Source organism: Phascolarctos cinereus, unplaced genomic scaffold (assembly GCF_003287225.1).
Source record: "Phascolarctos cinereus isolate Bilbo 61053 unplaced genomic scaffold, phaCin_HiC Scaffold_7;HRSCAF=346, whole genome shotgun sequence".
Taxonomy (NCBI): Eukaryota; Metazoa; Chordata; class Mammalia; order Diprotodontia; family Phascolarctidae; genus Phascolarctos; species Phascolarctos cinereus.
The window spans coordinates 7624998-7640020 of record NW_027556180.1 but is presented as its reverse complement, the minus strand read 5'-3'; the positions used below and the strand labels follow the sequence as shown (position 1 = coordinate 7640020).

Sequence of the window (15023 nt, the reverse complement as noted above, 5' to 3'; positions counted from 1 at the left end):
TTCATCCCCTCCTGGTTGTGCTTTTGACTCTAGTTTGCTGATGTGCCCCCGCACCAGGACCTTCTCTCTCCCCCTCCCCCTTCTCTGCCTGTTTCCCCTCGTTTGAACATCAGCTCCTTGATGGCAGGCACCCTCTTTCTTTTGGCTTATTTTTTGTGTGTCCTCATCACCTATCACAGTGCCTGGCACACAGTGAACACTTTGTAAATGCTTGAAGCATAATGCCTGCCCTCTTGCCAGCCAGCCTGGAGGGCAGGGACTGACTTTTGCCTTTTTCTATATCCCCAGCACTCACCACAATGCCTGGTACACAGAAGGTGCCTAAAGAATGCTTTGTTATTGACCAAGAAGCCATGTAGCACTGTCCACGTTTGCAGGAGCCTGTGGGCAAATGTCTATGGAGTGAATGACTGAGACGCTGAGAATACTGGAGTTAAAATAAAGTTTCCCTTTATTAGAAGATTCAGATGAAAGCACGAATGTGTTGTACAGTAACAAAACTGAGGGACCCCCCCCAAAAGCTGGAGAAAATGATCAGGGAAATTGCTGACAAGTAATCTGGCCTCCACAGGGGATACACAGGAGAAGAAACCAGGCCTCGCCATGAGTGTTCCTGGAGCAGGTTCTTGGTTCTGTGGGGTAAATACCAGAAATGACTCCCTAGGTCTGGGCTCTTGGCCTTGGCCTGGAATGGCTTGGTGGCTTTTTTCATGAATGGCATCGAAGAGACGAAGTGGATAGTGTGGGACTGAGACCCACGTTCAAATCTTGACTCAAAGACTCCCTGTGCAAGTCCCTTAACATCTCCCTGCCTCTTTCCTCATCTGTAAAATAGTGGCAGGAAGCACACTACGGCCCAGAGTTGTGGAGCTCATATGAGCTAACACGCCTAACAGCACCTCAAGCTCTGGGCTCCAAAGCTTGGAATTCTGCCGAGGAGAGAAAGGAGGGACCCTTGCTGTCTGGGCCTTGACACCCTCAGCACACTGAACAGGAGGGGTTTGGGTGTTTCTTTTGCACACCTGGAGAGCAGGGACTTTTTCTGTTTCTCTTTGTCCTCCTGGCACTGGAGCCCCATGCTGGGGGCACTGAGTAGGTACTTAATACAAATACATGCTTGTGGGATTGGAGGTCAGCTCCCCAGGCCGGGGGCTCCTTGTGAGTTCCCCAGCACATGGAAGGCACTCAGCAGGTGCTTATTGATCGACTGCTCGATTGATTCTCTTGAAAGATGTGCCAACCAGAAGATTGAAGGGTTGTAGACAAAGGGAGGCTTCAGAGACTCATGTTCACGCGTTAATTTATAGCAAGACTCTGTACAAAAATAAAAGGTTCTAATAAGATTAACGTTCTTAAATAAATATTTGATAGGGCACTCTTGGCCATGTTCATAGCTCGTCTTTGGGGTTGATGCCCTGTTCGTGGTTCCACTGTCTGATCATTTCATCTGCCTGCAGACGTTCCTGGAAGAGAGAAAATAGGAACCTCTGTTAGCACCCATCTCAGCATTACCAGCGGCAGTCAATCCCCGAGTCAGGAGGCGTCTGGCACCCCATCAGCTGCTGAGCCACAGAACTGACTGGCTGCTTCTGTCCTCAGCAGGTCCTACCATTTCTGAGGCTGCTATGAGACCACCTTCCTTGCACTGCAAAAGTACGGGGCTATGGCTGCCCAATACTGCATATACAGCAAGGTGCTACACCTGTGATCTCAGGTGATTCGGCTTAAGTGTCTTTGGGGGAGGCTTTTGGGTGGTGGAGAGTGGTGACATGCAAACAAGCGGCATCCTCAAAACAAATGAAGGACGATGCTTGTGTGAATAGGTCAGGCAGGCTACTCCCCAAACACCAATTAAAATGTAAGATGAAATGTCTTCATGAGATGCATTCAGCTGGGTGGGCAGCAGATGGAGTGGGGCCTGGAGTCAGGAGGACCTTACTTCAAATCCAGCTTCCCTTAGCTGGCTGTGTGACCCTGGGCAAGTCACTTCACCTCTGCTTGCCTGGGTGGGGATCATAGCCCCTGCCTCCAAGAGTCACTGTGAGGATTAAATGAGGGGATAATTGTAAAGCTCTCAGCCCAGTGCATGGCACATAGTAGGTGCACAGAAATGTTAGCTGTCATTATGATAATTACTTGATACAGCGGAGGTGCCTGGGAACAATGTGATCCAGGGTTCATTCTAACCCCTCATCCAATTAGCTTCTGTAGCAGTGAGGTGTGTGTATTTATACTATCTGTGTGTAAATATCACATATTTCAATAGGATTTAATAATATCATAATAAATACCATTTAATATGTGTATAGATATGTTACCTAGGTAATTTACATGTGTGTAATATATATGTTTATACCCAGGTATGCACACACATATATCTCTATCTGTCTTGCTATGCCTATGAGTTATCTCGAAACTTTCCTTTTCCATGTTCATCCCAACAGAAAATCTTTCCTCCAAACCAGTGCCCTGAAGTGAGAGGAGACAGAATCAGTGTGGATTGGTAGGAGGGAGATATTCAGGGAAGCCCAACCTGAGCTGGGGAGCATGGAGAGTAAGGTGAGCAGGCTGGGAAGGGGTCTCCAGGGCACCCTGGTAGGCTGGGGATGGGTCTCCAAAGTACACCAGCAGGCCATGGGGAGACTGGTGGTTTCATCCAGAGAAGAGAGAGGGCTTAGTTATATCCAAGTATTCAGGGCTTTGAAGAGAAAAGACAGGTATTCTGGGTGGCCTTGGATGGGGTAACCATCAGCCAGGATGCCAAGTCTCAGTATCCAGGAAAAACAAAGAAAACCTGAACAAACAATGAGCCCCAGTGCAAAGTGAAACAGGTACTCCCAGAGGTAACAAGCCCTCCATCAAGCAGCAGCCAGACAAGCTCACATTAGGTATCTCATGGTGCAGCGTCCCTCTGCTGCAGATAGGACAGGATGCCTCAGAGGTCCCTCCTGACCCCTGGGATCACCTGGGATCACGTGGGATTACCTGGGGCCCTCTCTCTACTAGATCTGGACATTGCAGATAAGCTTGAGGCAGGAGCTGTGGAAATGAGGGTAAAAAGCCTGCCCTAAAGCCTTTCTGACCTTGGACAGCTCACTCTGACCCTCAGTTTCCTCATTTGTAAAATGAGGATGAAAATAGCTCCTTCTGATTTCTGAGGGGTTCGGACCTCATCATCACTGTCATCAAAATCACCACCATATGTAATAGAATAGCCATTGTTTATATGTCACTTTAAGACTTGCAAAGCCCTTAACACATATTTCATTTGATTCCTACAACAGGCCTGGCAAGCAGGCCCCGCTGAGACCACCTCCGATTTCTCCTCTTTTGTTCGTGCCTTGCTGTTTGCAGATGTCTCCTCTGGCAGACGGTGGCCCTCTGGAGAGCAGGGTTTGGGCTTTTGCCCTCTTTGTGTGTCCCCAGTAAATAGTAGGTGCTTAATCAGTGTTTGGTGACTTGACTGGTGTGTTCTCGAGGCTAGACAAATTTGTGACTGGCCTGCTCGAGGAGGCAAAATGTGCCAAAGCCAGTGAGTAACTGATGCACAACTGCTCCATAGGACCAGTTCAAAAAGAAGGGACAGTGCTGTGCATACCTATCCCCAGGGGCTCTACAGTGACGACTCTAAGGAGCATTGCCCACTTCTACCACTAGATGTCACTGCTCCCTGATAAAAGATGGAGGATAGCATTGGGGTCCACTAGCATTTTCTCTCAATGGAGGAAATTCAGATTGCATTGGAACTTGAATTTTATGACTGGAAGAGGAATTTTATTTTTCTGACTTATGATATCATAGGGCAAACGTGCCCGTGAGGATTCTAAAAAGGGAAATTTCAACAGTTCTGTGTTCTCATTCATGTGGACTGTGTCCCCTTCATGGATACAGATTTCCACTCGTCCTGGGATTCAATTTGATCTACCATGCATTTATTAAGCACCTGCTGGATACCAGGCACCATGCTATGCCATGAGGTTCTAATGACAAAAATAAAGCTGTCCTTGCCCTCAAGAAGCTTCCATTTTTCCTTGGGCAGTGAAGAGGGGGAGGGGTATGGGAAACATACATAGTATAAGGCTGGTATGAAGAATGCCAAGAAAAGATCCAGATATGGTGCTATGGGAAAATACTGGTGGAAAACATCTTTATATGGGGCAGGAAGTTCCTGGGGAAAACTTCAGCATATAAATGGTAAGGCCTAGAGGCAGACAGGTGTCTGGAAGGAAAGATGAGGAAGTAGTGCTTTCCAGGTGTGTGTGTGTGTGTGTGTGTGTGTGTGTGTGTGTGAATGCATGAGAGTGTACATGCATTTGTGCGTGTGTGCATGTGTGTGTGTGAATGTGTGTGTGGGGAAGTGAGGGCAACCCATATAAACACATTAGAGGGGACAGGAGATCAGCAAACAGTGAGGGGACTGGTCTGGCTCCAGGGAATGTTTGTGAAGGGGAATAATGATGAATAAGGGGGCAAACATAAATTGGAGCCAGATTATGTTTCTTAAATGGCAGAATTGGGAGCTTATCTCCTTAAGGTAACAAGAAGCCATGGCCGTTTCATGAGCAGAGGACTCATTCTTTAGGAATATTATTTTGGTCACCATGTAGAGGGCAGATTGAACAGAAGACAGCCTGACAGAAAGCGTCGAGTGGCCAGATTTAGCGAGCAGGACAGCAGCCATGTCCTGTTCCAGTGGGGAATCGGCCTCTTTGGCTCATCTTTCTATTCTCAGCGCCTAGCACACACATCCTGGCACATAGTACTTGCTTACGAAATGTTTGTGAGGCTGAATTAGAATCAAGTGAATCCCAGAGCAGAAGCACTTTGGCCATCCTGGTAACACGATCCTCGTGAGGCAAGAAAGTAAGAGAGGCATTTCTACGAAATGTTCCCGTTTCTACTGCATATAAAAGGGGACACTTGTCTCAAGAATTCTCCCAGTTTAGGGATTCTGTAAGATGGGCATGTGAGGAGCAAGTCAGGCCTGCTGCAGACCATTGGGATGTATCGCAAGCGGAACTTACCAACTCCCTGTACAATGGGTCCAAGGTAAACCACAGAGCAACAGCACACCGCTGCCCCTTGGTCACAGCCTTCACCCCATGGGGGTTCTCTCTGCCTGAGGAAAAGCTGACCATACGTCCACACTTTGGTTTGATGGAGGCCTGGAGGAGAAAAAAAAAAGGAAGCAAGCTGTTTTAAGTGGCGGCACATCCCAACCATGAACGATCCCTCCTGGTGCTCCGTTAAACCCCACAACAGTAGGATGTTTGGGTTATGGATGTGAGCACTTTTCTTGGCATCAATCCGTGTGGATGACCAGGTTTATCTGGTCCTTGGAAACTTGAGGAGCTGCTGGGGTCGGGGCATCTCCGCTACTGCCTGGGGGGAAAGAAGAGGCAGATCTTGACTTGCGGCACGCATTGTGATGATTACACGTGAGTTGGCACTAGAGTGAGGTGACTGCACTAAGTTCTCCTAATGAACTGCGTATTGGGAAGGGATGGAATTTTTGCCTGTCTAGTTGCAGTCAAAGGGAATTGCGAGTCACTGGTAGAGGCGAAGTCTATGTTTTAAAGCTTTTTAACACTAGCAGAGTGGCATGCCTCTCTCCCCAGCTGATCCAGTCTTTATCCGTTCCATACAGACTTGTTCCCATGCCTTGCCCGCCCCGCCCCGTGCCCCATTTAGACTGCAGCTACTTAACGGCAAAGACTGTCTTTGTCCCCCCAGGGCTTAGTAAAGTGCTTGGCGCACAGTAGGTGCTTACTAAAGTCTTGTTCACTTACTAGTGTAATGGCAAGAACACTGGGATTAGAGTCATAGGATCTGAGTTTGAATCCTACCCTTGCCACTTACCATCTTGGCTTGCCTTGGGGAAGTCATATCATGGCTCTAAGCCTCAGTTTCTAAATCCATAAAATGAGGCTCTCCAACTAAATGGTCTCAAATGTCTCTCCCAGTTCTAAAAGGCTACACACCTATTGTAACCCTGAGCACACAGTAGGTGCTTAATAAATGTTCATCATTCAGTTGAGTCAACCCAGGACTCAGGTTCTGGACACCAGGCTCACTTCCAACAAAAGTCAGTTGGCCAAGACCACATAGGTGGTAAATGTTTGGGCCAGGATTTGAACCCAGGTATGAGCCATCTCTTCTTCTTCTTCTTCTTCTTTTTTTTGAGAGGCAATTGGGGTTAAGTGACTTGCCCAGAAACACACAGCTAGAGCAATCCTTTCTTCAATTAAATTACGTGATTATCAGTTTTATTTATTTAATACTTTTCAAATAAAACTTCCTGCTATTAAAATGAATGGACATAATGGGAAGTGGCCTCTGGAGAACAGATCAGGGTGAGGAGAATGATTTACACAATGACCACAATAACATGAAAGGAGATGAAATGGAAAGATTTCAGATCACAGCAGGCAGAGTACTGACAGCAGAAGCCTGCTCCCTGCCCCGTTTACAAATGAAGACACTGAGGCAGGAAGGACAGCTGCTAATAACTTGCCCAGCATCACTAGGTAGTGATAATGAGAGGAGGCTTTGGAGACCAGGAATTCTGATCCCGGGTTATTGCTCTTTACAGTGTACCCCAATGCTTGGCCCATGGTAAGCACTGATAAGCACTTGTGGATTGATGAACTCATTAACTGACCATGCCCCTGGGGTGGTGGGCCATAGAGGTCCTGCACTGGTGGCAAAGTGGATAGAGCTCTGTGCCTGGAGTCAGGAAGCCCTGAGCTCAAACGCAGCTTCAGCCATTTACTAGTTGTGTGACCCTAAGCAGGTCAATTCACCTCTGTTTGCCTCAGTTTCCTCAACTGGAAAACAGGGATAGTAATAGCACCTACCTCATAGGGTTGTTACAAGAATCAAATGAAAGTGCAAAATAGATAACTTTGATTACATTAAATTGAAAAGTTTTGGCACAAACAAAGCCAATGCAACCAAGATTAGAAGGAAAGTAGGAAATTGGGACAGAATTTTGACAACCAGTCTCTCTGATAAAGGCCTCATGTCTAAAATATATAGAGAATTAAGTCAAATTTATAAGAATATTCATTCCCCAATTGATAAATGGTCAAATGATATGAACAGGCAGTTCTCAGATGAAGAGATTAAAGCTATCTATAGTCATATGAAAAAATGTTCTAAATCACTATTGATTAGAGAAATGCAAATCAAAACAACTCTGAGGTACCACAACACACCTATCAGATGCCAACATGACAAAACAGGAAAATGATAAATGTTGGAGAAGATGTGGGAAAATTGGAACACTAATGCATTGCTGGTGGAGTTGTGAAACATTTTGAAGAGCAATTTGGAACTATGCTCAAAGGGCTATTAAAATATGCATACTCTTTGACCCAACAATAGCACTTCTAGGGCTGTATCCCACAGAGATCATACAAATGGGAAAAGGACCCATACATACAAAAATATTCACAGCAGCTTTTTTTGTGATGTCCAAGAATTGGAAATTGAGAGGATGCACATCAATTGGGGAATGGCTGAGCAAGTTGTGGCATATCAATGTAATGGAATACTATTGTGCTATAAGAAATGATGAACAGGCTGACTTCAGAAAAACCTGGAAAGACTTATATGGTCTGATGCTGAGTGAAATGAGCAGAACCAAGAGAACATTGTACACAATAACAGCCACCTTGTGCGATGACTAACACTGATAGACTTAGCCCTTCTCAACAATGCAAGGATCTATGACATCTCCAAAGGCTTCATGATGGAAAATGCTATCCACCAAAGAAAAAAACTATGGAGTTTGAATACACATCAAAGCATAGTGTTTGCTCTTTTTTTTTTCTTCTATTGTGTTTTGTTTCCTCTTTCTTGTGGTGCTTCCTATTGGTTCTAATTCTTCCTTATGACATGACTAATGTGAAAATACGTTTAATAGGAATGTATATGTATAGCCTATATGTATAGAAGGCTTCTGCTGTCAGTACTCTGCCTGCTGTGATCTGAAATCTTTCCATTTCATCTCCTTTCATGTTATTGTGGTCATTGTGTAAATCATTCTCCTCACCCTGATCTGTTCTCCAGAGGCCACTTCCCATTATGTCCATTCATTTTAATAGCAGGAAGTTTTATTTGAAAAGTATTAAATAAATAAAACTGATAATCACGTAATTTAATTGAAGAAAGGATTGCTCTAGCTGTGTGTTTCTGGGCAAGTCACTTAACCCCAATTGCCTCTCAAAAAAAAGAAGAAGAAGAAGAAGAAGAGATGGCTCATACCTGGGTTCAAATCCTGGCCCAAACATTTACCACCTATGTGGACTTGGCCAACTGACTTTCCTGCTTTGACACTTGTTGGAAGTGAGCCTGGTGTCCAGAACCTGAGTCCTGGGTTAACACCAATCAACTGAATGATGAACATTTAAACATCTAAAAATCAAAACTTATGGAAGTGATTGTTGCTAAATCAAAATAAATTAATAAAAAAAGAATCAAATGGGATAATATTTGTAAAAAAGCACATAGCACAGTGCCTGGCACATAGTAGGTGCTATATAAATGCTTATTTCCTTATCCCCTCCACCTGAGATATAGAGTGAGGCACAGATACACAGTGGGATGATAATTGTTATTGTTGCGTAAATGTGTCATTTTTTTGCCCCACAAAGGAAGATAATATTGCCTGGAGAAAGTCATTCATAAGTGACAGAAATGAGCTGCCAAATGAATCCTGTCAACACAACTTGGAAAGTAGCAGGGATTGATGCTGAACATGACCACCAATGCTTTGTTGTCTGTAGTAACCTCTGTGCTTTACCAAATTTAGCCTCTAGAGGGAGGAAAAGTGAAGATAATGTTTTGTCATGCCACTGGATTTTCAACTCTAGTCAATTTCAGGAAGACTTTCTTTCTTTCTTTCTTTCTTTCTTTCTTTCTTTCTTTCTTTCTTTCTTTCTTTCTTTCTTTCTTTCTTTTCCTTCCTTCCTTCCTTCCTTCCTTCCTTCCTTCCTTCCTTCCTTCCTTCCTTCCTTCCTTTCTTCCTTTCTTTGTTTCTTCCTTTCTTTCCTCCTTCTTTCCTTTATTTCTTCCCTTCTGTCTTTCTTCCTTTTTGCCTTTCTTCCTTCCTTTCTCTATTCCTTCCATCTGTCCTTCCTTCCATTCTTCCTTCCTTCTTTCTTTTCTTCCTTTCTTCTTTTTCTCCCTCCCTTCCTCTCTCTTTCTTTCTATTTTATATATTATATTATTATATATCGTATTACTATATTATATTATTTATATCATATATGTTATATAAATATATATTTATTTATTTTAGATTTCAAGGCTCCATGATTTATTCTATGAGTCATTGTACTCTCTCCACTAATACTAAATACTAAAGCCTATTAGTCCTTAGGCTTTAGGAGATTGGTTTTTGCGAATTGCTATTGCCCCAAAACAATCATCCTCCGGAGACCAGTTTTCTGGAGTTGGTCTCTTCAAAATTAGCTAGGATGGTTTGTAAACTAACATCTTACCATCCATTACAAGACTTGGAATCAGTCCTTAGCAGGATGATCACAGCTTGTGCTTCATCAGCACCTTTGAGAGCTCAGAGCCCCTTCTACACAAATAGATAGAATGCTAGCCTGAGACTCTCTTGTGTGTACCTCAGAGTGTGTTATCTAACCATTGCTTGAGTTGGGCTATTGAAGAGTGGAGAGGAGGATTTCCTGGCCTTTATCTGCAGAGAGATTCTAGGAGTATCATTATGCTGCCCATAAGGGTGAGAGGCAAATGTTTCCAGAAGTGCTAGCCAGTCCATGGAAGTACTGTTTGGTTAATTTTAACTGATCTCTAGCTATGAAGACAGCAGATATGCTCAGGGATAGATGACTCCCAAAAGCCAACAGTACTCTCCCAACGAAAGGGAAGTATTGCTTCCATCAGGGCCACAAATATAGTGTAAAAGTTATGCCCCAGAAGTCCACATGGCACACTTCGATGGTGCTCTGAGATTGGCTGAATTGGGGTGTGTTCGGAAAATGATGTAGCAGGATGAGTATCAGGCCAAGCATTAGAAGCCCTGAATAATCCCCCAAGCTCTGTTATTAAATAGCTGTGTGACTTTGAGCAAGTCACTTTAATCTCTCTGGGCCTCTATTTCCTATTTGTAAAATGAGGGAGTTGGAAAAAGCGTCAACTAATAGTCAATATGCACTACCCTATTAATCCTTTTTGTTCCAGGCACTGTCCTAGGTGTTGGGGATACCCAAAAAATATGTCCTCAAGCAGCTTACATTCTGTAGGAGACATCTCCAAGGTTCCTTTCCAGCTCCAACCTCAGAGTTCTGAATTCACAGGACTTCTTTCACCCCATAATCAATGCAAGAGATGTAATAGGGCCCCCAAAGAGATGGAAAGAAGCCAAGCTGTGAAGTTCTAGGAAATGGTAGCAGCCGGGCAGAGAATGGGGCATCCAAGAGGAAGGTTACTTACAGTCACAGTTTGGGAATCCATGCTGGTGAAGATGAACTCTCCGCCTTCAAAGTCTTCATTCATATAGAGGATGGCACTGTGAGAAGAAAGACAAAGGCCCTGATGAGGCTGGCTGCCATGATCACCCTTATGCCATTCCTGTGGCCTGGAAAGCCCGTGCAGGTGAGTCATGATCTGCCTAGTGCTACTGAGGGGATCACCACGCCCTGGGATGGAGCTTAGGGCTGTTCCTCAGACCCTCATTGTCCTCATCAGCATTTCAATGCCTTCTTGTTGCCACCTTCTTCATCTGTCACCTCCATTCCACCTTTCAGATCCCAATTGCCTCTCAGCTAGATTCCTACAATAGTATCCTGACTGATCTCCCTGTGTGCCAACAGATCCCCCTTTCATCTTCCAAAGTGATAGATAGACATTAGCCCACACTTCTGGCCATGGTAACCCAACCTCTTCTCAATGAACACCAGTGGCTCCCTGTTACATGCACGGTCAAATATCGAATCCTCTATTTCAGTTTAAAGCCTTCACATCCTGTCCCTTTTCTGCCTTTCTGTCCTTCTTACATTTTATTTCCCTTTGTGTACTCTAAGATTCTGTCACAGGGACCCCCTGGCTGTTCCTCCAAGGTGAGGCTCCATTTCCAATCTCCACGTCTTTGTACTGGCTGCCTCCCATGCCTAGAATGTCCTGCCCCTTCACGTCTATCTCCTGTTTTCCTTGGCTTCCTTCAAGAAGCTGTTTAAGTTCCGTCTTCTGCAGGAGGCCTTTCTGGGGCTCCCCATCACAGGCCCTTACCTCTGAGATTACCCTCCATCCAGTCTGTATTGATCTTGGATATACCTAGTTGTTTGCTGTCTCTCCCATTAGAATGTGAGAGCTTTGAGGGCAGACCCTGTCTTTGACTTTTTTGTATCCTTAGATCCTGGCACAGTGCCTGGTATATAGCAGGTGCTTAATAAATGCTTCTCGACTTAATTTGATCTGATCAGTTTCTTGTGGAAGAAAGAATTGGGGCAAAAATCCCAATAGCTGGAAACAGAGATGATGGAGGAGCCCAGGACCACTCCTGTTTCTGCTCCTGCGCCCTTCCCCCTTCTGATCTCTTATTCTCCATTGTCCAGTGGACTTGGTTTTACCCATGGGTGGGTGGATGAAGGTTAGCCAGCATTCCTTGGTGTCATCCAAACCTCCATGAGAGGAGGATTGAGTGGCAGGTGGAACCTCCCCAGCCTCTGATTCCTAGGGCTCTTTGACAACAGAACATCTGTGCATTTGCCCTTTAATCCCAGGTGGTACCTGTAATCCCTTGCGGCCAAAGGAAACTCCTTCCAACATTCGTTGGTGTCTGAGTCCAAGAAGCAGTTGTCAGCATGGATGGGGTGACTGAGGTCATCCCTATTTTGTGGCTGATCTGCCAGGAGAGGAGACCAAGGAAGAGTGAGACATGGTGCAGTGGGACGGGGCAGCTTTCCCGACAAGCAGAGGGGCTGAGGTGCGGCACGAGATCCTCTCCTTACCTGCTCTCCATCATGTCTCTTGGAATGGGGCAGACAAGAGACCCATTAGAAATGATGAGGGGATGAACCTGGGAGTAGATCTCATGCTGGAAGTCACCACATGGGAAGGATTCCATAGCTGATGACATTTCACACCCACCAAGAAAGAGGCCATATCATTTGCTTTGCAAAGACAATGACTGTTTAAGTTCTGTGGGTGGCGAGGACAATCGAGGTGTCTCTGCCTTTACAGGAGTCATTCTCTCCTCCTTCCCAGCATCCAACAAGGGAGCTGTTCGTAGGTCCTTTCATGTTAGAGGGAACCACTGCCTAGTTAGCCAACAACATCTATTAAGTGCCTGCTGTATGACAGGTACTAGCAATGCAAAAAAAGGCAAAGTCATGATGTGTGCATTTGTTAAATTTGCTGGCTTTCTGAAAGAGGGAATACAGGGCCGGTGGTGAGGGGAGGTTTGGTGATGTAAGAAAAGAAAGGGCATCAGTAAAAACTTGTGGACAAAGAAAAAGTAAGCCTTCAAGGAGCTCACATTCTAATAAGCAAGACAACATGTGAGGAATTATGTACATATGAGATACAATCAGTGCGATAGGATGTAACCCCAGAGAGAAGCCACAGGGGCCATAGGAGTGACGGTGGAGGCTAAGTCTTTTTTTTTTTTTTTTTGCTTTTTGCGTTTTACTAGGCAATCGGGATTAAGTGACCGACTTGCCTATGGTCACACAGCTAATAAGTGAAGCTGAGTCTTAAAAGAGTCCAGGGAAGCCAGAAGACAGAGGGGAGGAAGAAGAATATTCCAGGTACAGGGGTGGGGGGTGGACAACCACTTCAAATGGCTGGAAGATGCTGTGTCCTGGGTGAGGGAGAGCAAGGAGGTCAGTGTCACCCAATCAGAGTTCACGTAGGGGAATAAGGTGGAAGAGGACCAGAAAGGCTTGGAATGCCAAACTAAGGATCTGATCATGAAGGCAATAGCTTAGACAGTGTCTAGCTCAGAGTAAGGCCTGAATAAATGCTTGTTGACCTACCCACTAATCAGGAGCTAAGGGAGTGTACTGAGTAGTGAGGGGGACACAGTCAGAGCTGGGCTTTAGGAAAACCACTTTGGCAGCCACATGGAGAACAGATTGGAGTGAGCAGAGAATGGTGGCGTGGAGAGGAAACAGAAGGTTGTTGTACTAGCCCAGGTGAGAGGTGAGGAGGACCAGGAGCAGGATGGGGGCAGTGTGAAGGGGCCTTAGGTGAGAGGGGTGGTGAAGGTGATGAGGGGTAACATTTCTATGTACCAGGCATTGTGCTAAGCCTTTACACTGACAACCCTGAGAGGTAGGTGCTATTACTATGCTACCTATTTTACAGGTGAGGAAACTGAGGCAAATAGCAGTGGATTAACTTGCTCAGGGCCACACAACTCATGTCTGAGGCCAGATTTGAACTCATGTCTTCCTAACTTGAGGAGTGGCACTCCATCCACTGTGTCACCTACCTGACGATTGATTAACTACATGGAGTGAATGTGAGTGAGGCCTGAAGGAGGAGACCAAGGTTTTGAGCCAGGGTGACTGGCAAGATGCTGCCTTTGTAAGAAATAAGGAAGTGCAGAAGGGAAGGAGAGCTTGAGCTGGGCAGAGGGAAGGTCAGTAATGAGTTCTGTTTGGCCTTTGAATTGGAAATGCCTAAAGGACATCCACTTTCAGATATTGAAGAGGCAACTGGAAATATGGGACTGGAGGACAGAAGAGAGACTAGGCCTGGCTCAATAGGCCTAACACCTGATTAGAGATGATCATGGAGGTCATGGGAGATGATGAGATCACCAAGTGAGAGAAGCCAGAGATAAGAGAAGAAGACTGGAGGATACTCACTGTCAGTGGGCATGACTTGGGCAAAGATTCAGCAAAGAAATCTGAGAAGCAGGGGTCTGACAAGAAGGAAGAGAATCACAGAGAGCGGTAGGATCCCAGAAATGGAGAGGAGAGAGTGTCTAGGAAGAAATGATGACTTGCATTGACAAAGGCTTCAGAGATGTCCAGAAGGATTAAGAGGGAGAAAAGGCCATGGGGTTTGGCAGTTAGGAGATCATCCATGCCTTTGGAGAAGATAATCTCTGTCTGGCCAGAAGTCAGATTGCAAGGGTTCAGGAGGCAGGAGAGGAGAGGAAGTGGAGGCAATAAGTAAAGATGATTTTCTCAAGGAGTTTAGCCAAGAAAAAAGGGAAAGTTTGAGAATGATAGCCAAAGGGCAATTGTTGAATCAAATGGAGTATTTTTAAGGCAAATGGGAGACACGGGTGTGTTTGTAGGCAGCAGGGAACAAGCCAGGGCCATATAAAGAGAAAGACTGTGAGAAACAGTGGGGACCAGAAAGGGGAGAGAGAATCAGCTGGAGAAGACAGGAACAGAGGTCCATACAAGTGGGTGCCTTGGCCAGAAGAACAGCTACTTCACAAGAGAAAGAGGTGAAAGAGGAGATAGCGGCACAAAGCACCTGAGTGGTGTGAATTAAGGGGAGGAAAGGAGAGGGGCCCCTCAGCAAATGGCCTCAAATATTTCATTGAAGTATGAGGTGAGGTCTTCAACTGAGAAGGCGAGGGGGGGGAAGGGTACTGGGAGTGCAGGGTGGGGAGTCTAGGGCAGGGGTGAAAAGGTTGGGAAAAGCCACTGTGGTGACAGGGAGAGTATATCCATCAGAGAATAGCCTGGGTGCAGTGAGAACCCAGAGGGACCATGGACCATAAATTTGTAGCAGGTACACACAGAAGCCCCAAGATTTGCTCTACCTTCATTCAGTGGTCAGTGGGTAGAAATGAAGCGAGTGGAAGTTGGGAATGATTCAAAATCATGGCTTAGATAAGGGAAACAGGAATGCAAGTGGAGAGCACAGCAGAGAGTTGAATATACTGGCCAAGGGGGTTGAGATAGAGAAGGGAAGAGGGTATAGCCAGAGCAGGGGTGAAGGCCTGGGAAATAACTGAGGACAGAGGGACTGGAGGTCTCAGCAAGGACAAAGAACAGGGTTAGAGGTTATAAAGCAGAGAGAAA

General features: G+C 45.5%; 1 protein-coding gene across 1 annotated transcript in view; it reads right to left on the bottom strand.

Annotated features, from left to right (window-relative positions):
* Positions 1 to 433: 433 nt before the first annotated feature.
* P3H2 (prolyl 3-hydroxylase 2) overlaps positions 434 to 15023 on the bottom strand; it is a 153733-nt gene continuing 139143 nt past the window's right edge. The window contains exons 12-15 of the mRNA XM_078147543.1: positions 11764 to 11878; positions 10468 to 10543; positions 5025 to 5165; positions 434 to 1463 (exon numbers count right to left, since the gene is read on the bottom strand). Of these exons, the coding sequence (XP_078003669.1) occupies positions 1389 to 1463; positions 5025 to 5165; positions 10468 to 10543; positions 11764 to 11878 (407 nt within the window). The 3' untranslated portion in view covers positions 434 to 1388. The remainder of the gene's footprint in view (positions 1464 to 5024; positions 5166 to 10467; positions 10544 to 11763; positions 11879 to 15023) is intronic.